Raw genomic sequence first — 24,967 nt, 5'->3', positions numbered from 1 at the left:
GATAGCCTGCTGGTCTATTATCAGAGGAGAGGAGGTACATTACAACTGCCCCTGATCCATACACCTGCCTCTGCCATTCCCCTCGTTGACTTTGACCCAACACAGAATGCCACCTAAAATGCCATTGCAAAACAAAGACCATGAAAGCAGCAGAAGTCTATCTACAGTATCTGGATCAGTGTTCCTCGTTTAGGAAGTCATGAATCGAGCAAATGTAATTTCTTCAACTAGTATATTTGAAGGAACAATCCCAATGGCACTAAGATCAGACCAACCAAATCAGATCTTGGGTAACATCATTTTCACTAGACAAAACAACTTGACATTGTCGAGACAAGACCATTAGGCTCAAATAGGTGATTCAAGCACTGGAATTAAATGTCTCGATTGCTGATCTATGATCAGTTTTGCCTTTTTGAATAAGATGGACAGGGGAGACCTGATCCTAGTCGGAGATGCTTTGGGGGAATTCCGACCAGAGTTAAGCGTGTGTAAATGGAACCTAATTCCCTTTCATGCACTTTCCTCTCTATGAGTGTTCCAACCTTTAAATGAGGATTAGCATTAGAATAGCATGCTATTCACCCGTTATTCGTTTGGGGTTTAGATCAAAGAAATGAAAGTGTGGCGGAGGTGTGTCTACACTGTATTCTGACCTTTACTCCCTCATAATTCCACCACCTTTATACGCGATAAAATGATGTATAAGGTTGAGGAATCTGTCGGTTCCATGTGGAACATTAATTTATTTTTTCAGAAAGAATTAACACCATTGTCCATGCAATGTAATTTACAAAAATTGTTAAGAGCTATTGATAAGGGCTAGGTAAATGAGTAAACCATTTGGATAAGTGGATTGTAAATATAAATTACAATTATTTTAGATATATTATACCTTATGAACTCTGGAGACAAATGCAAAACCAGCCATATGGCAGAAAACTGAAGCATATCAACATATCACCTTTTCCACAGTGAAGTTGATGAAATGCTGGCCTTAAACTTGGGATGAAATTTGGAGACCTAGCTATAGGCTTCTGTAGCCATGAGCAAATGACAATATAGTGCCAAACCTGAGTTGATTTATGATTTCAAGAATGTTTCAATTATAATATACCTTTCACTGTATTTTTTACAATTTGTATTGTGTAAAATATTAGCCACTATCGGTAGCCACCATCAGTTATACCTACATACATTTATAACGGTCACTGACTTTTGTGTTCGTTTTCTTACATTTTGTATCATTACATTACATCGTTAGTTTACCCATCTTTTCTGTGTCACATTAGCTGTTCTTGAGGACCGCTGGCAATAGTGGATCATATACATAAATAAGAATTTGTTCTTAACTGACTTGCCTAGTTAAATAAAGTTAAATAAATATATTAAGCTAACATATTACAAGTTGTGCAATAATTTGGGACATGTAGCCTATTTGAATCATTCTGGAACGCAGACCAGCAGTTAAAACCTGGAGCTTGGCTCACGATGACTGGACCATCTTCATCACAGTTCCATGATTAGTGAGAATTATTAGGGCAGATTTTTACAACTACTGTTCAACCCCAATTGTACACTTTTCTCACCTTCCAATATTTCAGGGATTTAACAATTGAATATACCAACTTTCAGGATGAATCACCAATATATTTTGTGCGTAACAGACTCTCCAAACCATTTTTTGTGTGTTATTCATAAATACTTTCCTAACCCTAAGTGATATACAAGATCAGAGTATTTCTTTCATCAACCAATTGGTGCAGAAAAGGACACGATTATGAGTGTATTTACATGGTTTTCTTTCATTGATCCCTAATACTCTGAACCGATCTCGCCATATATTCTACTGAGTCTGTCGAGAAAAAAGGTACACCAAATTTAAAGGGATGGCTTTAGATAAATGTGCTGAAAACCCTATTAAATGAAAACTCCAAGATAAAATCTGTTGGCCAGCGGGAGTGTTCAAATTGATTCGGCGCACAAAAGGGAACCAAGCCTACAAAGCCTGTTACACACCAGGTAAGTCTGAATACCAACTTCTGAGAAGTGAGTAGGAAAGGCGTGCGAAGGAAAAGGTGTATATTTACTAAAATCCGGCCCTTTATGAATATGGTCCCTGATTCCTGTAAAGCCTTGGAACTGTAAAGCACCCACCTAGATTCTAACAATTCCATCTCCATTTTATTACTGGATGTCACATATTTATCTACTTGATCAGTTAGGGCGAGTGATGAGCTCTACAGCAGTCTCACAACTCAATCGCTGGTTGAAAACTGTTTTCTGCCCCTCCCAAAAGATAGAATTTGTAGATATTTGGCCCTCTTTCTGGGACTCACCCTCAAACAGGACCAAGCCTGGCCTGCTGAGGAGTGACAAACTCCATCCTAGCTGGAGGGGTGCTTAAGCATGATGAATTTACTGTCTTAAATGAGGCCTCACCTCCTGGTTACACTAGTGACCATATCACCCACGCATCCCGCAAAGGCAGAGGTGTTCCTAACATTTACGATAGCAAATTTCATGGGAAAGTCCACAGACCCACTCCAAAAGGCCATCGACTCAGTGGGTTTTGTCCAACATGTCTCCGGACCTACTCACTGCCACAGATCATGATCATTAGAAAGCAAATTACAGACTCCTCTTAAATAAGCGTATTTCTCCAAAGCTTAGTTGTCCTGAGTCTGCAAAACATTGCCAGGACCTAAGATCAAGGGAGACCCTCAAGTTTTTGAATCCTATATCTCTTGGCCTCTAAACCTTCAAGCTGCATACTGGACCCTATTCCAACTACTGAAAGAGCAGCTTCCTGAACTTGGCCTTCTCCTATTTTGAACATAAAAAGCGCTTCCCTATCCACCGGATGTGTACCAAACAAAAAGTGGCAGTAATAAAGCCTCTCTTGAAAAAGCCAAACCTTGACCCAGAAAATATTTAAAAACTATCAGTCTATATCGAATCTCCCATTCCTCTCAAATGTTAACTTTCACTGCTATGCGGACGATACACAGCTATACATTTTGATGAAACATGGTGAAGCCCCCAAATTCTCCTCCCTGGAAGCCTGTTTCAGACTTAGACAAAAACTTAGACAAAACAGAAATGCTGACAATTAATCTTGATGGTTGTACATTCGTCTCAAATAAAACTGAAGGACCTCGGCGTTACTCTGGACTCAGATCTCTCTTTTGACTTACAAAGAATATTTCAAGGACAGCTTTTTTCCATTTTCGTAACATTGCAAAAATCAAAAACTTTCTGTCCAAAAATGATGCAGAAAAATGTATCCATGCTTTTGTCACTTCTAGGTTAGACTACTGCAATGCTCTACTTTCTGGCTACCCGGATAAAGCACTAAATAAACTTCAGTTAGTGCTAAACACGGCGGAAAATGTGATCGAATTACTCCAGTGCTAGCTTCTCTACACTGGCTTCCTGTTAAAGCTAGGGCTGATTTCAAGATTTTACTGCTAACCTACAAAGCATTACATGGGCTTGCTCCTAACTAACTTACCAATTTGTCCTGCCGTACATACCTACACGTATGCTACGGTCACAAGACGCAGACCTCCTTACTGTCCTAGAATTTCTAAGCAAACAGCTAGAGGCAGGGCTTTCTCATATAGAGCTCCATTTTTATGGAATGGTCTGCCTATCCATGTGAGAGACGTAGACTTGGTCTCGACTTTAAGTGTTTATTGAAGATTCATCTCTTCAGTAGGTACTATGATTGAGTGTAGTCTGGCCCAGGGGTGTGAAGGTGAACAGAAAGGCACTGGAGCGACGAACCACTCTTGCTGTCTCTGCCTGGCCGGTTCCCCTCTCTCCACTGGGATTCTCTGCCTCAAACCCTATTATGGGGGCTGAGTCACTGGCTTACTGGTGCACTTCCATGAATCACTTGAGTGGGTTGAGTTACTGATGTGATCTTCTTGTCCGGGTTGGCGCCCCCCTCGCGTTCATGCCATGGCTGAGATCTTCGTGGGCTATACACGGCCTTGTCTCAGGGTAGTAGGTTGGTGGTTGAAGATATCCCTCTAGTGGTGTGGGGGCTGTGCTTTGGCAAAGTGGGTGGGATTATATCCTGCCTGTTTGGCCCTGTCCAGGAGTATCGTCAGACAGGGCCACAGTGTCTCCCGACTGCTCTCTCTCTCAGCCTCCAGTATTTATGCTGCAATAGTTTGTGTCGGGAGGCTAGGATCAGTCTTATATCTGGAGTATTTCTCCTGTCTCATCCGGTGTCCTGTGTGAATTCATGTATTCCCTCTCTCCTCTCCTCCTGGCTAGTTTCAACTGTTCTGCCTGCGGCTATGGAACCCTGACCTGTTCACTGGATGTGCTACCTTGTCCCGGACCTGCTGTTTTGGACTCTCTCTCTACTGCTGAATGGTCGGCTATGAAAAGCCAACTGACATTTACTCCTGAGGTGCTGTCCTGTTGCACCCTCTACAACCACTGATTATTATTATCTGACCCTGCTGGTCATCTATGAACATTTGAACATCTTGGCCATATACTGCTATAATCTCCACCCGGCACAGCCAGAAGAGGACTGGCAACCCCTCAGAGCCTGGTTCCTCTCTAGGTTTCTCCCTCGGTTCTGGCCTTTATAGGGAGTTTTTCCTAGCCACCGTTATTCTTCATATGCATTACCTGCTGTTTGTGGTTTTAGGCTGGGTTTCTGTACAGCACTTTGTGACATTTCCTGATGTAAAAATGGCTTCATAAATACATTTGATTGATTGATATTCTCTGGTTGAAATGGCTATTGTGTTTGCATTAACAGGAAGCATCAATCAGTCAACTACTCTAATCTAGAGCTGAATGAAATGTCACCTTCACATATATCTGATGAGACAAGAATAGTCACATCACCATTTGCGAACATGTATTATGAATCAGTGTATGAAATGAATCAGTCGTCATTTTTAGATCAACCCTACGAATTGAGTTTGTAAATGTTGAGCATGTCGGCTTAAGCATAACTTACCTTTAAAATTCAGTTGTTCTATAACACACATTGGATTGAATTGGACTATTTCTCTAATCTGAGCCCACCAAAAACCTTTTGTCATTATCGTGCAATGATTATTAAAAACTATCCAATGATAAGCATGACTGAGTACAATCAGGCAACATATGAGAAGAATGATCAAATAGAAAAAGTGTTTGTTATCATCCTGCCCATCACTATTGAACCCAGGTTCCCTACCTGTTGTTGACACTGGTCTTTGACTCCCTGTACCACAGGCTGACCTCCATGCCTCCTGAGATGTCGATGGCCAAGCCACCCTGGAACTCGGCATTGGCCTTCATCCCAGACTGAAGCTGGATGACCTGAAAGGGAGAATGAGAAAACAGGAGTAGAATCACAATAGCTGCTTGCCCGTCCGGGCCAGTGAGTACTAGTGTCAGAATGGTTTGAAACCAAGTGGCTGAAGAAGGCACTGACAACTAAAATGTGGCCTAAGCGGATACCAACACCTATAATAGTTTAATATAGTCTTTATGAAGAAAATTGTTAAAAATGTTTGAGATATCAGCGCCTTTATATGTTACAGTAGAACATTTTATTTGTGTGGTGTCATTAAAAAAATACACTTTAAATAAAGTTTGATTGATCGATTAACTGATTGGTTGATTAATTGATTTAAGGGTGCCAACCTGAGAGTGGTCAGTGAGCAGGATCAGGCCCTTTACCACGTTCATGGGCTCGCCGGACATGGAGAACATCTTGGACATGAGGTCACTGTAGCCCTTGAAGAAGGTCACAGGCCGCAGCTGGACGTCGAAAAGCAGAGCCGACATCCCAGCGAAGGACTCCAGGTCCTCCTCGCCTTCGTCCGGCTTGGCCGCGATCAGGGACTCCATGCCTTGGGCCTCAATTGCCACCTGGACAGCGAGAGATCAAATATGGCAGTCAGATCCTAACTGTCAACAAGTCGGCACTGTTGGTTGGTTCATCTTCCTTAGTTGAGTAAAGCAAGTCATTCTTATTAGGTGAAGTTGCCACCAAAATACTGATCTTGGATCAGTTTAGCATGTTCTCCAATAAAATAAGCTGTACCTACGGCAAACTTAACCTAAGAGCGTGCAAAATCTTAGCTTCTGCTCTTCTACATGATTAGATGTACAGTGGGTATCATAAGTATTCACCCCCTTTGGATTTCTTCACATTTTATTGTGTTATAAAGGTTTCTTTTTTTTACCAATGATCTACAGAAAATACTCCAATGTCAAAGTGAAAGAAATAAAAAAATTTTTTTACAAATTATTTGAACATAAAACACTTATGTTCATTAGATAAGTATTCACCTCTGAGTCAATACATGTTAGAATCACTCCTTTGGCAGCGATGACAGCTGTGAGTCTCTAAGAGCATTGCACACCAATATTTGCCCATTATTCTTTTTAAAAGTATTCAAACTCTGTCAAGATGTTGGGGATCATGGCTTGACAGCAATGTTCAAGTCTTGCCATAGATTTTCAAGCAGATTCAAGTCAAAACTGTAGCTTGGCCACTCAGGAACATTCACTGTCTTCTTGGTAAGCAACTCCAATGTAGATTTGGCCTTGTGTTGTAGGTTATTGTCCTTTTGAAAGATAAATTCCTCTTGCAGTGTTTGGTGTAAAGCAGACTGAAGCAGATTTTCCTCTAGGATTTTGCCTGTCCTTAGCACCATCGCTTTTCTTTTTATCCTAAAAACCCTCACAGTATTTGCCGATGTCAAGCATAACCATACCATGATGCAGCCACCACCATGCTTGAAAATGAGGCAGTTACTCAGTGATGTGTTTTGTTTTCCCCATACATTAAGGCTTTGCAGTTAGGCCAAAAAAGTGTATTCTTTTTTTCCAGTTTTTTTGCAGTATTACGTTAGTGCCTTGTTGCATACAGGATGCATGTTTTGGAATATTTCTATTCAAAAATAATAAAAAATGTCAGACACAGCATTTTCCTAGAGGGAAACCTGGTTTGAGGGGGAAACCTTTCCACCAGACACTGGAAGATGGAATTCACCTTTCAGCAGGACAATAACCTAAAACACTTAAAAAAGGTCAAATCTCCAATGGAGTTGCTTACCAAAAAGATAGTGAATGTTCCTGAGTGGCTAAGTTACGTTTGGACTTAAATCTGCTTCAAAATCTAATGGCAAGAGCTGAAAATGGTTGTCTAAGCAATGATCAACAACCAATATGAATTTTGAAAATAATAAATTGGAAAATGTTGTACAATCCAGGTGTGGAAAGCTCTTCGAGACTTATCCAGAAAGACCCACAGCTGTAATCACTGCCAAAGGTGATTCTAATGTGTACTGACTCAGGGGGTTGAATACTTATCTAATAAAGATATATTAGTGTTTTATTTTTCATATTATTTCTTTATTTACAAATGTTAGAATCCCCCTTCCCCCCACTTTGACAGTCTTTTGTAGATCATTGACAAAAAATTACAATTAGGCCTCCCGGGTGGCGAGATTCTGGGTTTGAGCCCAGGCTCTGTCACAACCAGCCGTGACTGGGAGGCCCATGGGGCGGCACACAATTGGCCCAGCTTCATCCGGGTTAGGGAGGGTTTGGCCGGCAGGCTTCCGGGTCGGATGGGCATTGTGTCAAAAAGCAGTGCGGCTTGGTTAGGTTGTGTTTTGGAGGACGCATGGCTCTCGACCTTAGCCTCTCCCGAGTCTGTATGGGAGTTACAACGATGAGACAAGACTAACTACTACCAATTGGATACCACAAAATTTGGGAGAAAAAAGGGGGTAAAAAATTTATTAAATTCATTTTAATCCCACTTTGTAACAACAAAATGCGGAAAAAGTCAAGAGATCTCCATATCCGGCTTCTTCACCTGCGGGATAGTCTAAGACCAGCCACCCGGACAGCTGATGAAACTGGGGAGTATTTCTGTCTGTAATAAAGCCCTTTTGTGGGGAAAAAAGTATTCTGATTGGCTCCCCAGTGGGTGGGCCTAAGCCCTCCCTGGCCCACCCATGGCTGGGCACCTGCGCAGTCATGTGAAATCCATAGATGAGAGCCTAACAGACGTATTTCAATTGACTGATTTCCTTATATGAACTGTAAAATTGTTGAAAATTGTTACATGTTGAGTTGATATTTTTGTTCAGTATAGTTATCGTTAGATACCTGGTGAATAGCCCGCCCTTGAGATACCTAGTTGACTGTAATATCTGTGACTATTTACCAGTTGTACACTCATTCTCCAAGTGTCAGGGGGTTTTTGTTTGGGGGATATCTGTTGACACGGCAGGAGACGAGGGATGGTTAGAAAATTCTGACTGTCAATGGCGTCTCTCTGCCACTTGCTACTGTAGATCTCTGGTGAGCTAGTTTGTTTCACCTTTCTATGTCCTGGGCGGAGTTTCCCGTTGGACAGAGGAGTGAATTAATGCGCTGCCAACAAGCCAATTCCGGGGGAAAAGGCAAACATAACGAGCATACATGAATTACTCCTGATTCCACTCGTTCGCAGAGGTAGGCATGATTAGCACTCAGATCAAGAAGCCTCCTGAGCATCGATCAATGCTGGGAACGCAATAATAAATGGGTAAACGATAATTAACTGAATAAAAATGTGCGTAAATGCCATTTCACAAATAAACAAGGTACGTAAATGGTGTTTACCCTCCACCTGGTTGGGTCTGGCAAACCCCATTCATAAACATCAATATCTTGCCAGGAAGAATTATTCTTTATAATAGCAACATTTGCCCGGCATTTTAGCTATCCAATTGACCTTTGCTGCGCCTAATCAATCAGTTCTGTAGCTGCCTGGCGACAGTGTGGGTGGAATGAGTGAGCTCGCCTGGCAACCAGTCTGCATGGAAATTAGATCATATCTCATATTAACATATTTGATATTTCCTGTTCTCTTCTCTACAAACTTGAGAAAATGTCTGATTTAAGGTAATCCAGTACTTGAATTTCAGAGTGCCAAACTCAAGTACTTTAAGCACCTCAAACACCTTGTGAGAACCCTGGAATACTTTATGAAGGCACTGTAAATATAATAATTTCTTCATTATCAATTCACCAATTCATTCTCATTACCTGGAGGCCATGTAGCAGGGCGCCATTACTGGCTCCGTAGATGTTCATGTTGCTCCTCCTGAGGACCCCAGAGCCAGAGTACAGAATGTCCAGACTGTAGGTGGTAGTGGCATCAGCGGTACCTGCATGAAGTTGATTTAGTTATAAACATAATTATACAGTACATAAAATGGAACCTGTGACTGTGTATCATGGCAGCAATGACTAATCAACAAGACTATGAACTTGATCCATATATGATTATATCACATAGCTGTATTGATTATTCTTTAAAAATGTACAAAAAAATCCTTAGTTTTTCATTTATATTGAACAGGAGAAAGGTGGAGGGGGCCACTTACGTGCCATGAAGCCAGAGAAAGCAGAGGATGACCCAACCTTGGAGAAGCGGTCATAGTTGTGGGAGATCATGTCCTTCATGGCTTGCCGTAGAATTTTGCTGGAAATTGTAGCGACCAATAGAAATGAAATGGTAAATAATGCCATTTCGGAGTCACTTTTATTGTAAATAAGAATATAATACTTCTAAATTAATGTGGATGCTAGCATGATTACAGATAATTCTGAATGAACTATAATGATGACTGAGAAAGTTAGAGGCATAAATATCATACCTCCCAAAAATGCTAACCGCCCCTTTTATTGTAATGGTGAGCGGTTATGTCTTTGGGGTATGATATTTGTGCGTCCATAAATAACGCACTCATCATTATTCACGATTCATTCAAGATTATGCGTAATCACGTTAGAATCTACATTAACGTAGAAGTGTTTAGAAACATATTGTATTCTTATTTAAAATGACTTCAAAATGACAAAATACGTTGGGCACAAAATAATATGAAACATCCAGCAAATGTATCCAACATGTTTGTAGAGTCACAAGCTTGATGCAATCATTGTGTGCTAGGAATATGGGACCAAATACTGGTCATGTTGACTCCAATGTCCATCACAGTTGTGTAATGTTGGCTGGTGGACCATTTGTGCTAGGAATATGGGACCAAATACTAAACTTTGACTACTTCAATACACAAGACAACAATAAGCAACACAAACATTGGCACACAAACACGCATACACAAACACACTATACATGGATTTAGTACTGTAGATACAGTGGGGCAAAAAAGTATTTAGTCAACCACCAATTGTGCAAGTTCTCCCACTTAAAAAGATGAGGCCTGTAATTGTCATCATAGGTACACTTCAACTATGACAGACAAAATTTGAAAAAAAATCCAGAAAAACACATTGTAGGATTTTTAATGAATTTATTTGCAAATTATGGTGGAAAATAAGTATTTGGTCAATAACAAAAGTCTATCTCAATACTTTCTAATATACCCTTTGTTGGCAATGGCAGAGGTCAAACGTTTTCTGTAAGTCTTCACAAGGTTTTCACACACTGTTGCTGGTATTTTGGCCCATTCCTCCATGCAGATCTGCTCTAGAGCAGTGATGTTTTGGGGCTGTTAATGGGCAACACGGACTTTCAACTCCCTCCAAAGATTTTCTATGGGGTTGAGATCTGGAGACTGGCTAGGCCAATCCAGGACCTTGAAATGCTTCTTACGAAGCCACTCCTTCGTTGCCCGGGCAGTGTGTTTGGGATCATTGTCATGCTGAAAGACCCAGCCACGTTTCATCTTCAATGCCCTTGCTGATGGAAGGAGGTTTTCGCTCAAAATCTCGCGATACATGGCCCCGTTCATTCTTTCCTTTACACGGATCAGTCGTCCAGGTCCCTTTGCAGAAATACAGCCCCAAAGCATGCTGTTTCCACCCCCATGCTTCACAGTAGGTATGGTGTTCTTTGGATGCAACTCAGCATTCTTTGTCCTCCAAACACGATGAGTTGAGTTTTTACCAAAAAGTTATATTTTGGTTTCATCTGACCATATGACATTCTCCAATCTTCTTCTGGATCATCCAAATGCTCTCTAGCAAGCTTCAGACGGGCCTGGCTTAAGCAGGGGGAAAAGTCTGGCACTGCAGGATTTGAGTCCCTGGCGGCGTAGTGTGTTACTGATGGTAGGCTTTGTTACTTTGGTCCCAGCTCTCTGCAGGTCATTCACTAGGTCCCCCCGTATGGTTCTGGGATTTTTGCTCACCGTTCTTGTGATCATTTTGACCCCATGGGGTGAGATCTTGCGTGGAGTCCCAGATCGAGGGAGATTATCATTGGTCTTGATGTCTTACACTTCCTAATAATTGCTCCCACAGTTGATTTCTTCAAACCAAGCTGCTTACCTATTGCAGATTCAGTCTTCCCAGCCGGGTGCAGGTCTACAATTTTGTTTCTGGTGTCCTTTGACAGCTCTTTGGTCTTGGCCATAGTGGAGTTTGGAGTGTGACAGTTTGAGGTTGTGGACAGGTGTCTTTTATACTGATAACAAGTTCAAACAGGTGCCATTAATACAGGTAACGAGTGGAGGACAGAGGAGCCTCTTAAAGAAGGTCTGTGAGAGCCAGAAATCTTGCTTGTTTGTAGGTGACCAAATACTTATTTTCCACCATAATTTGCAAATAAATTCATAAAAAATCCTACAATGTGATTTTCAGGATTTTTTTCTCATTTTGTCTGTCATAGTTGAAGTGTACCTATGATGAAAATTACAGGCCTCTCATCTTTTTAAGTGGGGGAATTTGCACAATTGGTGGCTGACTAAATACTTTTTTGCCCCACTGTAGTTGTCATGACGTTGGCCTGGGGGTAGGTTTATGACAGTCATAAATACCTCTTCCCCCCTTTTTTCTCTCTCTACCCTACTGATGTTACATTTGCAAACCCCTTAGTTAACATAGAGATTCTGGGAACATCAGAAGGTGGGGGGAAATGAAATATATTATGGTATTCCGACCAATTGAATATATGTGGTGGTACTTAATGAATATGATGTCAGTTCGGTTGTCATCTGAGACATTCTCATCAATGATAAGATGACAAAGTCTACAGTGGAAAGTCTACATATCAGAGTTATCGGATTCACATGGAATTGTTGTGAAATTGTTATGAAATTATTTGTGATGGGATGAAATGTGATTTTAGCTTCTAAAATGGGAGAATTGGGTTTTCATAAGGTTAGGGCTCTGCTCAATCAGTGGCCCGCCCCTGTGAAGAGTCATGGGTTATAAAAATTTCAGTCACAGCCTTCTCGCTCCACTATATAAAGCCTTGACGACAATATAACCTCCTGTTCCGAGGATGTGAGGATGACGGTCTGATGTCAGAATGGTTCAGATAATAACTACAGAACGAAGCCAACATCAGCGTGAGTTTTGGTTGTGAATGGTATAAACTTTGAACTCTTATTCACTACAGAAGTGATACCTCCTAGCCATTGAGTTAGCAACAGCAGCTGCAAACGAGGGTTAGGAAGGAACAGACAGAGTATCCCGTCTATCACACAACGACGTTACTACAATGTATGCAATTGACCACCAGAGACATTCTTCAAAGGACTCGGTTTGGCAACACGACCTTCCATCTACCACCAACCTACTGAAGCGCAGCTCAGAGTAAATATTTATTGCATTTTCCTTTTCCAAATGGGAGGTAATTTAGAATGCATTTAAGATAGCACAGCTTCTTCCTTTGTTACTCAGTCTTCCTGCTCTTTCACTCAAACCCAGCCCCTTTTCTTTTGTGTAACAAGCTGTCATATCTGTTCCGCCCGCTAGGGCCGTTTTCCTTTATGATGTAATTTGTAATCAAGTTATGATTAATTATGTGTATGTGTAATTCTGTGTAATTTGTAATCAAGTTATGATTAATTATGTGTATGTGTAATTCTGTGTGATTAGTTAGGTATTTAGTAAATAAATAAACCCTATTTTGCATTGCTGATTCAACTTGTTTGCCAGGGTTCGTGAAGATAACCAAGAATTTACAACTTTTTAGAAGAGACTGAATTAAGGTGACGATTAATATTGACTGCTATTGATGTAAAATATTACTAGGTTTTTAAGAGCTTATTCAGAAGATAACAGCTCTATAAATATTATTTCGTGGTGCCCCGACTCTCTAGTTAATTACATTTACATGATTAGCTCAATCCGGTAATATTAATTACGGGGAAAATATTTTATAGAATAGCATGTCATATCACTTAATCCGGCATAGCCAAAGACACGACATAGGGCAGCAGCCTCTAAGGTGAAGTGTTGAGTAACAGGGTGGTAGCCGGCTAGTGATGGCTATTTAACAGTCTGATGGCCTTGAGATAGAAGCTGTTTTTCAGTCTCTCAGTCCCAGCTTTGATGCATCTGAACTGACCTCGCTGTCTGGATAATAACGGTGTGAACAGGCCATGGCTCAGGTGGTTGATGTCCTTGATGATCTTTTTGGACTTCCTGTGACAGGTGCTGTAGGTGTTCTGGAGGGCCGGCAGTGTGTCTCTGGTGATGAGATGGGCAGCACCACCCTCTGGACCATCACAGAAGCTCCTTTGTGCAGGATTTTTCTATTCTACTACATAATTGAACAATCGTGTACCTCCACTACGCATCAGTAGGGATTAAGAAGTAGGGATCCACCACTGGCCCTTTGTGTTTAAGGAAAGTGCACTCTCCTACATGAGTGCGCTGGTATTGCGGTTGCTGTCCTTTCAGAATCACAAACCTGTCACACACTGAAGGCCTATAGGTTTTCCACTGCACAAACATGTCTATAATAGATATAAAGGCTGTTAAGATACTGTTTCAAGAAAGGAGTGTATATACTTTGCCTGGCAAAGTGGTTTTATGCAGGGTTTTTATTACGCTGGTCTCGGCAAGAAGTTACGAGTCCTCACTGTCCGAGAGCGAGTCAAGACCAAGTACAAATATATCTGACACAAGACCGAGACACTCAATATGTGATCTCGAGACCGGGCTGTTAGTAGGTGCCAGGTGCACAAGTTTGTGTCAAGAACTGCAACGCTGCTGGGTTTTTCATGTGCACAGTTTCCCATGTGTATCAAGAACGGTCAACCACCCAAAGGACATCCAGCCAACTTGACACAACTGTGGAAAGCATTGGAGTCCAACATGGGCCAGCATCCCTGTGGAACGCTTCCGACACCTTGTAAAGACAATGCCCCAACGAATTCAAATCAAATTTTCACATACACATGGTTAGCAGATGTTAATGCAAGTATAGCGAAATTTACATTTACATTTACATTTAAGTCATTTAGCAGACGCTCTTATCCAGAGCGACTTACATGCTTGTGCTTCTAGTTCCGACAATGCAGTAATAACCAACAAGTAATCTAACTAACAATTCCTAAACTACTGTCTTATACACAGTGTAAGGGGATAAATAATATGTACATAAGGATATATGAATGAGTGATGGTACAGAGCAGCATAGGCAAGATACAGTAGATGGTATCGAGTACAGTATATACATATGAGATGAGTATGTAAACAAAGTGGCATGGTTAAAGTGGCTAGTGATACATGTATTACATAAGGATGCAGTCGATGATATAGAGTACAGTATATACGTATGCATATGAGAAGAATAATGTAAGTGTAAGGGGATAAATAATATGTACATAAGGATATATGAATGAGTGATGGTACAGAGCAGCATAAGCAAGATACAGTAGATGGTATCGAGTACAGTATATACATATGAGATGAGTATGTAAACAAAGTGGCATGGTTAAAGTGGCTAGTGATACATGTATTACATAAGGATGCAGTCGATGATATAGAGTACAGTATATACGTATGCATATGAGAAGAATAATGTTGCTGGGGATTTTAACAAGGCTAAGTAACATTATATAAGGTAGCATTGTTTAAAGTGGCTAGTGATATATTTACATCATTTCCCATCAATTCCCATTATTAAAGTGGCTGGAGTTGAGTCAGTGTCAGTGTGTTGGCAGCAGCCACTCAATGTTAGTGGAGGCTGTTTAACAGTCTGATGGCCTTGAGATAGAAGCTGTTTTTCAGTCTCTCGGTCCCAGCTTTGATGCACCTGTACTGACCTCGCCTTCTGGATGATGGCAGTGGCTCGGGTGGTTCTGGCAGTGGCTCGGGTTTATGGCCTTCCTGTAACATCGGGTGGTGTAGGTGTCCTGGAGGGCAGGTAGTTTGCCCCCGGTGATGCGTTGTGCAGACCTCACTACCCTCTGGAGAGCCTTACGGTTGAGGGCGGAGCAGTTGCCGTACCAGGCGGTGATACAGCCCGCCAGGATGCTCTCGATTGTGCATCTGTAGAAGTTTGTGAGTGCTTTTGGTGACAAGCCGAATTTCTTCAGCCTCCTGAGGTTGAAGAGGCGCTGCTGCGCCTTCTTCACGATGCTGTCTGTGTGAGTGGACCAATTCAGTTTGTCTGTGATGTGTATGCCAAGGAACTTAAAACTTGCTACTCTCTCCACTACTGTTCCATCGATGTGGATAGGGGGGTGTTCCCTCTGCTGTTTCCTGAAGTCCACAATCATCTCCTTAGTTTTGTTGACGTTGAGTGTGAGGTTATTTTCCTGACACCACACTCCGAGGGCCCTTACGGAGGGAATAGCTGCACTGTTTGTATTCAGTCATGTTACCAGACACCTTGCCCTGATTGAAAGCAGTGGTTCGCGCTTTCAGTTTCACGCGAATGCTGCCATCAATCCACGGTTTCTGGTTAGGGAATGTTTTAATCGTTGCTATGGGAACAACATCTTCAACGCACGTTCTAATGAACTCGCACACCGAATCAGCGTATTCGTCAATGTTGTTATCTGACGCAATACGAAACATGTCCCAGTCCACGTGATGGAAGCAGTCTTGGAGTGTGGAGTCAGCTTGGTCGGACCAGCGTTGGACTGACCTCAGCGTGGGAGCTTCTTTTTTAAAATTTTTGTCTGTAGGCAGGTATCAGCAAAATGGAGTTGTGGTCAGCTTTTCCGAAAGGGGGGCGGGGCAGGGCCTTATATGCGTCGCGGAAGTTAGAGTAACAGTGATCCAAGGTTTTTCCACCCCTGGTTGCGCAATCGATATGCTGATAAAATTTAGGGAGTCTTGTTTTCAGATTAGCCTTGTTAAAATCCCCAGCAACAATGAATGCAGCCTCCGGATAAATGGTTTCCAGTTTGCAAAGAGTTAAATAAAGTTTGTTCAGAGCCATCGATGTGTCTGCTTGGGGGGGGGATATATACGGCTGTGATTATAATCGAAGAGAATTCTCTTGGAAGATAATGCGGTCTACATTTGATTGTGAGGAATTCTAAATCAGGTGAACAGAAGGATTTGAGTTCCTGTATGTTTCTTTCATCGCACCATGCCTCGTTAGCCATAAGGCAGACACCCCCACCCCTCTTCTTACCAGAAAGGTGTTTGTTTCTGTCGGCGCGATGCGTGGAGAAACCCGTTGGCTGCGCCGCTTCGGATAGCGTCTCTCCAGTGAAAAACTGCATAGTTTCCTAGGAACGCGAAGCGAGGCGGCCATCTCTGTCGGCGCCGGAAGTGTCAATTGAGGCTATTCTGAGGGTGGGGTGGGGGACTATGAGTCTATTCTTGATGTTTCGTACACTCAAGTCCCCTAAAATGGGGGGACTACATACATTGCTGTACATTGCTGTACTACATACATTTCTAAAAGGTTCAACTAATATGGATGGAAATACCCTCAATTAAAACTGCCAGTCTGCACTTTAACCTCAAACATTGTATAATTTCAAAACAACAAAATGTGTCACTGTCCCAATACTTTTGGAGCTCACTGTAAGTTATGCCTGCCTTCAATTTAGGATTTTAATTAAATAAAATGAGTGCCTGCTGGTCTAGCAAGTAACACCACTGCCTGCACCACATATACACCACCCCAGTGTGGGTACGAATCCCAGCCCAATCACCAGTCTCCCCACTCATTTAGTGCTGTTTCAGTCTGAATAAAATGAAAATAACAAAACAATTATCAAATCAAATGTAAATCCCATCACCCACCTGGCAGGCATTTCAAAATGGAGGATGTCCTTGACCTTGGAAAGCATGTACTTGTTCAACTCTTTGGGAAGGTTTCCGATGGACAGGAGCACATTCTTCACCTCCATGTATGAGGGGTTGCTGCTAAAGACGACATCCGCGGCTGCTGCCCTCACATTCTTCTCGTAGACCCGGCGGTTCTGGTGGTACACTCGGTTCACTGTCTGCTTCACCTGAAATGGAGTGAGGCATGAAAACCGTTTAAAAGATCAGTTTTGGTGGCCAGGCTGGTCTAGTGCGGGCACACATCTATGATGTTGGCATAAGTTTGAACCACACCTAATGCCCTTTAACACAACTTCTCTCTATAGTTCCCCACTGCTATCATCCTTTCAATAAAATCTGAAAATACACACACACACACACACACACACACGTGGCCAAAGGTTTTGAGAATGACACAAATATACATTTTCACAAAGTCTGCTGCCTCAGTTGGTATGATGGCAATTTGCATATACTCCAGAATGTTATGAAGAGTGGTCTAATGAATTGCAATTAATTGCAAAGTCCCTCTTTGCCATGCAAGTGAACTGAATCCCCCAAAAACATTTCCATTGCATTTCAGCCCTGCCACAAAAGGACCAGCTGACATCATGTCAGTGATTATCATGTCAGTGATTCTCTCGTCAACACAAGTGTGAGTGTTGATGAGCACAAGGCTGAAGATCACTCGGTCATGCTGATTGAGTTCGAATAACAGACTGGAAGCTTCAAAAGGAGGGTGGTGCTTGGAATCATTGTTCTTCCTCTCTCAATCATGGTTACCTGCAAGGAAACACGTGCCGCCATCATTGCTTTTCACAAAAAGGGCTTCACAGGCAAGGATATTGCTGCCAGTAAGATTGCACCTAAATCAACCATTTATCGGCACATCAAGAACTTCAAGGAGAGCGGTTCAATTGTTGTGAAGAAGGCTTCAGGGCGCCCAAGAAAGTCCAGCAAGCACCAGGACTGTGATTCAGCTGCGGAATCGGGGCACCACCTGTACAGAGCTTGCAGCAGGCAGGTATGAGTGCATCTACACGCTCAGTGAGGCAAAGACTTTTGGAGGATGGCCTGGTGTCAAGAAGGGAAGCAAAGAAGCCACTTCTCTCCAGGACAAACATCAGGGACACACTGATATTCTGCAAAAGGTACAGGGATTGGACTGCTGAGGATGGGGGTAAAGTCATTTTCTCTGATGAATCCCCTTTCCAAATTTTTGGGGCATCCGGAAAAAAGCTTGTCCGGAGAAGACAAGGTGAGCGCTACCATCAGTCCTGTGTCAACTTCTCCCAACCATCCAGGAACAGTTTGGTGACTAACAATGCCTTTTCCAGCAAGATGGAGCACCTTACCATAAGGGAAAAGTGATAACTAAGTGGCTCGGGGAACAAAACATCAATATTTTGGGTCCATGGGCAGGAAACTCCCCAGACCTTAATCCCATTGAGAACTTATGGTCAATCCTTCCTTCCTTTGTCATTATGGGGAATTGTGTTTAGATTAATGAGGAAAACAAACCATTTAATATATTTTAGAATAAGGCTGTAGCATAAAAAATGTGGGAATGTCAAGGGGTCTGAATACTTTCAAATTCCAGTGTACATACAACAGTATATACAGTGCATTTGGAAAGTATACAGACCACTTGAATTTTTCCACATACTTTTGGTACTCTCAGTGTCTATCGAAATAAGATACATATATCTAAATATATGGCTCTGGGAAAGGCAATCCAGCTTCCCTCATGAATGGTTGTCTGGCTATTCCAATGGCCTCACCTCATCTGAGATGAGGGCGACGTCATATCTCTGCAGGGCTGTGAGGGAGATGGTGCAGTATGCCCCGACCTCCGACTCAGCATATTTGGAAAACAGGGGAATGGCCTCGGGCAGCAGGGAGTTCTTCAGCGCTAGCAGGTACATCTGAATGTCTGACTCCACCTGCGTACTGTCGGGACCTTCCAGAATCATCTTCTTCACCTCAACCACAGTCTGCGTTGGACATGGGACAAAAACACACACAATAAATCAGTCAATGTATAGTTCCTTTTAAGAATTTGTGACTTTCTTTGGTGCATTTCACAACGGGATAATTTCTGTATATTTCCAAGCTATCAGACACAGATACCTCTCACTACTGTTTCACTTCACTATTCCAGTCTGGCATTCTAATAGTGTCACATTTGGCTCAGTTAAAAACGTCCAATCAGTATTATCTTGGTTGAAGATGATTCAATTGCTTAAAAAGGGACATTTAAACACATTTTACTTCATATTCATCGAGACAATGCCTACTCATAGTTGGTTAAAATCATATGATGCACAACAAGATGACGTCATCGGAAACACTTATATTCATCCATCTTTTGAACTATGAAACAGAAAAACGCTATTTTCACATTTGATGACGTTGGGGTGGTGCTTGAGATTATTAATATGAAGTAAAAAATTATGTTTTAATCCCTTTAAGAATTTGTTTTGTACAACTCCCCTCATTATAGAAATGGGCTAAACATATTCGATGGCTTTACTCACTGGGAGCTCGCAACCTCCTTTTTGACAGAGTTTGTGCACAATGGCACCCATGATGATCACCACCGATTCTTTGATGTCTTTACTGCCAATCTTGCCCTTTGAAATGTCCTGAAAAAACAATGTGTCATTATCATCATATGATTTATCATCATACAGTACCCCAAAAAACATGATTTTAAATAAAATTGCAATTTTGGAAGTCATTAGAGAGTAGGTACAAAATCTAAGAGAAGGAGAAACAAATGCCCCACAAATAATGTATATGTTATTTCCTTTAACGCAACACAGGACATAGTCAGACTGAGCCACAGAAATGCTACAATCAACAATGTCATGAAGGGTGCATTGAGAGCGCTGGGTCGTGATCAGTATGGAGAAAACATTTTCAAATGGCAAGGTTGAAAAATATTTACACTACCAGTCAAATGTTGACACCTACTCATTCAAGTTTATTTAAAAAAAAAAGAATTATTGTGAAGATATCCCAACTATGAAATTACATTATTCCATACATGTTGTAACCAAAAAAAAAGTGTTAAACAAATCAAAACATATTTTAAATGTAAGATTCTTCAGAGTAGCCACCTTTGCCTTGATGACAGCTTTGCACACTTTTGGCATTCTCTCAACCAGTTTCATGAGGTAGTAACCTGGAATGTATTACAATTAACAGGTGTGCCTTGATAAAAGTTAATTTGTGGATTTTCTTTCCATTCTTAATGTGTTTGAGCCAATCAGTTGTGTTGTGATAAGGTAGGGGTGGTATACAGACGATAGCCCTATTTGGTAACAGACCAAGTCCATATTATGGCAAGAATAGCTCAAATAAGCAAGGAGAAATGACAGTCCATCATTACTTTAAGACATGAAGGTCAGTCAATCCAGAACATTTCAAGAAATTTAAACATTTCTTCAAGTGCAGTCGCAAAAACCATCAAGCGCTATGATGAAACTGGCTCTCATGAGGACTGCCACAGGAAAGGAAGCCCCAGAGTTATCCTCTGCTGCAGAGGATACATTCCTTAGTGTTACCAGCCTCAGAAATTGCAACCCAAATAAATGTTTCAGAGTTCAAGTAACAGACACATCTCAACATCAACCGTTCAAAGGAGAGTGCATGAATCAGGCCTTCATGGTTGAATTGCTGCAAAGAAACTACTACTAAAGAACACCAATAAGAAGAAAAGACTTGCCTCCCGGGTGGCGCAGTGGTCTAAGGCACTGCATCGCAGTGTTAGCTGTGCCACCAGAGACTCTGGGTCGAGCCCAGGCTCTGTCGCAGCCGGCCGTGACCTGGAGGTCCATGGGGTGACGCACAATTGGCCTAGCGTCGTCCGGGTTAGGGAGGGTTTGGCCGGTAGGGATATCCTTGTCTCATCGCGCACTAGCAACTCCTGTGGTGTGCCCGGGCGCAGTGCACGCTGACCAGGTCGCTAGGTGCATGGTGTTTCCTCCGACACATTGGTGTGGCTGGCTTCCGGGTTGGATGCACGCTGTGTTAAGAAGCAGTGCGGCTTGGTTGGGTTGTGTTTCGGAGGACACATGACTCTCGACCTTCGTCACTCCTGAGCCCGTACGGGAGTTGCAGCGATGAGACAAGACAGAAACTACTAACAATTAGATACTATGAAATTGGGGAGAAAAAAATATTTTAAAAACAAAAAAAAAGAAGAAAAGACTTGCTTGGGGCAAGAAACACAAGCAATGGACATTAGACTGGTGGAAATCTGTCCTTTGGTCTGATGATTCCAAATTTGAGATTTTTGGTTCCAACCGCTGTGTCTTTGGTGAGACACAGAGTAAGTGAATGGATGAACTCCGCATGTGTAGTTCTCACAGTGAAGCATGGAGGAGGTGGTGTGATGGTGTGGGGGTGCTTTGTTGGTGACACTGTCAGTGATTTAGTTAGAATTCAAGGCACACTTAACCAGCATGGCTACCACAGCATTCTGCAGCGATACGCCATCCCATCTGGTTTGTGCTTAGTGGGACTATCATTTGTTTTTCAACAGGACAATGACCCAACACACCTCCAGGCTGTGTAAGGGCTATTTGACCAAGACGGAGAGTGATGGAGTGCTGCATCAGATGATCTGGCCTCCACAATCACCCGACCTCAACCCAATGGAGAGGGTTTGGGATGAGTTAGACCACAGAGTGAAGGAAAAGCAGCCAAGCAGTGCTCAGCATTTGTGGGAACTCCTTCAAAACCGTTGGAAAAGCATTCCAGGTGAAGCTGGTTGAGAGAATGCCAAGAGTGTGCAAAGCTGTCATCAAGGCAAAGGGTGGCTACTTTGAAGAATCTCAAATATAAAATAGATTTTGATTTGTTTAAACTTTTTTGGTTACTATATGATTCCATGTGTTATTTTAGTTTTGATGTCTTCACTATTAATCAACAATGTAGAAAATAGTAAAAATAAAGAAAAACCCTTGAAGTAGTAGGTGTCCAAACATTTGACTGGTACTGTATATATAATAAATAAACATACCAACACTTGCACTTGACCCCCCCCCCCTTCTAGCTCTGACTCTACTGATAGCTACATTATTGAGGAAATATTTACTTTCTATGCCTGTGATATGTGGTTATCCCACCTAGCTATCTCAAGATGAATGCACTAACTGTAGGTCGCTCTGGATAAGAGAGTGTGCTGAATGACTAAAATGTAAAGTTGTAAAACATTGTGCTAATGTTCTTACTGAATATTGCCCTGATGATGAGCATAAGGGTGCTTTCAAACAAGAAAAAAAATGGATACGTAAAAAACACAGTAAGTCAATGATTTTCACTGGGAGCCGTGCGTTGGGGGAGGGTACAGTGTTGTGTTGCGCAGTCCATCAGAAGTCACAATGATGCATTTTTGGGCTCCCGAGTGGCGCAGAGGTCTAAGGCACTGCATCTCAGTGCAAGAGGCATCACTGCAGTCCCTGGTTCCTATCCAGGCTGCATCACATCCGGCCATGATTGGGAGTCCCATAGGGCGATGCACAATTGTCCCATTGGCTGGGGTAGGCCGTCATTGTAAATAAGAATTTGTTCATAACTGACTTACCTAATTAAAAAACGGTTAAATAAAACAAAACATTCGTCTAACCAATTGAAAACATTGAACTGACTTTTTACCAAACAATTTCTCCCCATCCTGCTGTGTTGGACATGATTTTAATTTATTTTGATTTGGAGGCACCATAAGATGTACAGTTTGAGCAAGAGTCAGCCATTGGCCACTCACCACCAAAGCCTGGAGCATTCTCTCGTTGGGGTGCGAGGCAAAGCCGCAGGCATACAGGAACCTCTCCTGCAGAACCAGGCCTTTGGGGTCGGCAAAGTTGAGGAACTGCAGCATGGCGTCCAAGGAATCGGGCGTCTGGGACGAGGTCACGGCGTCCACCACCTGAGGTCTGCAGACCCCAAGAGAGTTGGAAAGAGGCGGTGAGTCAGAAGTCATATCTAAAATGGCACCATATTCCCTATATAGTTAACTATGTGGCTCTGGCCAAAAGAAACATGGGGCGAGAGACAGACAGCAAGGAAATAGGGTGAGGAGTCTCTACATCTCATAAGAAAGCATCAAAGCCTGAGAGAGAGAGAAAAAAAGACAGAAAAATAGGAGAAAATGAGAGATCGAGAAGAGAAAGTGAAAATAAAGAGAAGAAAAAGGGAATGAAGCGGGAAAGACAAAAAAGAGGAGAGCTAGAGAAAGAGGCAGACAGAAAGAGAATGAAAAGGAGGGAGAGAGAGACAGAGAGGTGGGAAAGTGCTAGGGATTACAAGGCAGTCTTGCTGGAACGCTTCAGCACTTGGAGGATCTCGTCCTTGGAGGCTTTCCTTATGCTCTGGATGAGAGCCAGGAAGCTTCGGGGAGCGATGGCCTTAGACAAGCTATCTGGTTCAAACTGCTTCTGGACTGCTTGCCAGTGCTCAAACAGCTAGTGGGATGGGCAGAGAAAAGGAAAAGAAAGGAAAAATAGTAATGTCTTAAAATTACATTTTTGGTTGGCATGGACATGCATCGACAGTGTGGTATAGTGTTGGCAAATGCAGACTACTAATAAGGGCAACTTTTCACACTATTGTAACACCCTGTACTCTGATAATTTAATTCTAGCACCATTGCAGCAATCAACCAGGCCAGCATAGTTTTGCCCTGCTCTGCCCTTTTTAATTATTCTTTAGCAAAGAGTATTTTTTTAAGCATTTGTTTTGGCAGTATATTGGAACCTTTCAGAGGGAAAAGTCAATGTCCAAGGTTGACAACAACCTGAAGCAATTTCTTTGCTTTATTGCTTCTCACAACCACTCACCGATTGACAGCCCTTGCATTGGGATTTGACCTTCTCAGCTGCCACACCAACAGCAAACAATTTCTCATCAAGTGATTTGACAACACTGGCGACATTCTTCCCCGCAGCCTCAAACGGCCCAGCCTCAATTGCTACCAGCATCAAGCTTTGCCTGAGGAAAACATAAACGAACAAATCCATCAATCAGTTTCTGTTCTTTTGCTATTGATGTTCTCAGAAAGCCTATTCAATCAATAAGTGAAAAAATAACATTACTTTCACAATGAAAAATGCATGTGTTGAATTAGTGTGGTAAACAAAAGAAGAAGAAAATAAACTATTGCCTCAAAGTTTACAGGATATGTTTTTTCACCATTAAAATTCCATTGGACTCCCTAGTGTCTTATATTTCTTAAAACTGCATTGTTCGTTAAGGGCTTGTAAGTGAGAATTTAATGGTAAGGTCTACAATTGTATTCGGCGCATGTGACAAATAACAATTGATTTGTGCCAACCTTACCTGGACACTATTTTAGCAGCGGTGGTGCGGCGTGCATTGACTGCTAAGATGTGAGTCTCCTTGGCTATGGCTGACTTAATGAAGCCATCCTCCAGGGTGAAAACAGTGACAGAGCTGGACTCCCCACTCACGCCCAGGACCTGAATGTAGGTGGTGAAGCCGGTCTCTGCGGTCTTGCAGGTCTCCAAAGCCTTGGTCCTTGTCACCTGGCCCTGGGCAGCCTTATACTCTACCGTACACCTCCCGGACACGTCATTCTGTTCCCAGACCAGACAGATCAGTCAGCCAACCAAGTACTCATACAGAAAACCATTGAAAAACAGTTTTAAGCAATTGTTTGAATGATTTACATTGAGAATTCATAAAATTGTATTTTACAGTGCATTATTTTTTATTTCTTTTTTTGATGACATTATATAATGGCAATTACATGAGTATCCACGTATAATTACTTTTTGGTTTCTCTAGGAATCATTGAAACAAAAATCATACATATAATCAATTTAGTACACATGGTGGTTACCAATTGAGTTTATTAAAAATGACCCAAAAGTAATTTCTCTTAGTAAGTGCCTGCTAAAATACGACTGTAGAGTAAAAC

General features: G+C 42.0%; 1 protein-coding gene across 1 annotated transcript in view; it reads right to left on the bottom strand.

Moving 5' to 3' along the window:
- Positions 1-24,967, bottom strand: part of LOC135506648 (microsomal triglyceride transfer protein-like) — a 43,243-nt gene that overhangs the window by 11,694 nt on the left and 6,582 nt on the right. Inside the window, exons 5-15 of the mRNA XM_064925965.1 lie at positions 24,367-24,623; positions 23,868-24,018; positions 23,335-23,492; positions 22,796-22,964; positions 19,560-19,667; positions 18,804-19,016; positions 16,999-17,210; positions 9,414-9,511; positions 9,073-9,194; positions 5,665-5,892; positions 5,213-5,337 (exon numbers count right to left, since the gene is read on the bottom strand). Of these exons, the coding sequence (XP_064782037.1) occupies positions 5,213-5,337; positions 5,665-5,892; positions 9,073-9,194; positions 9,414-9,511; positions 16,999-17,210; positions 18,804-19,016; positions 19,560-19,667; positions 22,796-22,964; positions 23,335-23,492; positions 23,868-24,018; positions 24,367-24,623 (1,841 nt within the window). The remainder of the gene's footprint in view (positions 1-5,212; positions 5,338-5,664; positions 5,893-9,072; positions 9,195-9,413; positions 9,512-16,998; positions 17,211-18,803; positions 19,017-19,559; positions 19,668-22,795; positions 22,965-23,334; positions 23,493-23,867; positions 24,019-24,366; positions 24,624-24,967) is intronic.

This window comes from Oncorhynchus masou, chromosome 20 (genome assembly GCF_036934945.1).
Source record: "Oncorhynchus masou masou isolate Uvic2021 chromosome 20, UVic_Omas_1.1, whole genome shotgun sequence".
Classification (NCBI taxonomy): domain Eukaryota; kingdom Metazoa; phylum Chordata; class Actinopteri; order Salmoniformes; family Salmonidae; genus Oncorhynchus; species Oncorhynchus masou.
Note: the sequence above shows the minus strand (reverse complement) of the source record. Positions and strands in the feature narration are given on the sequence as shown.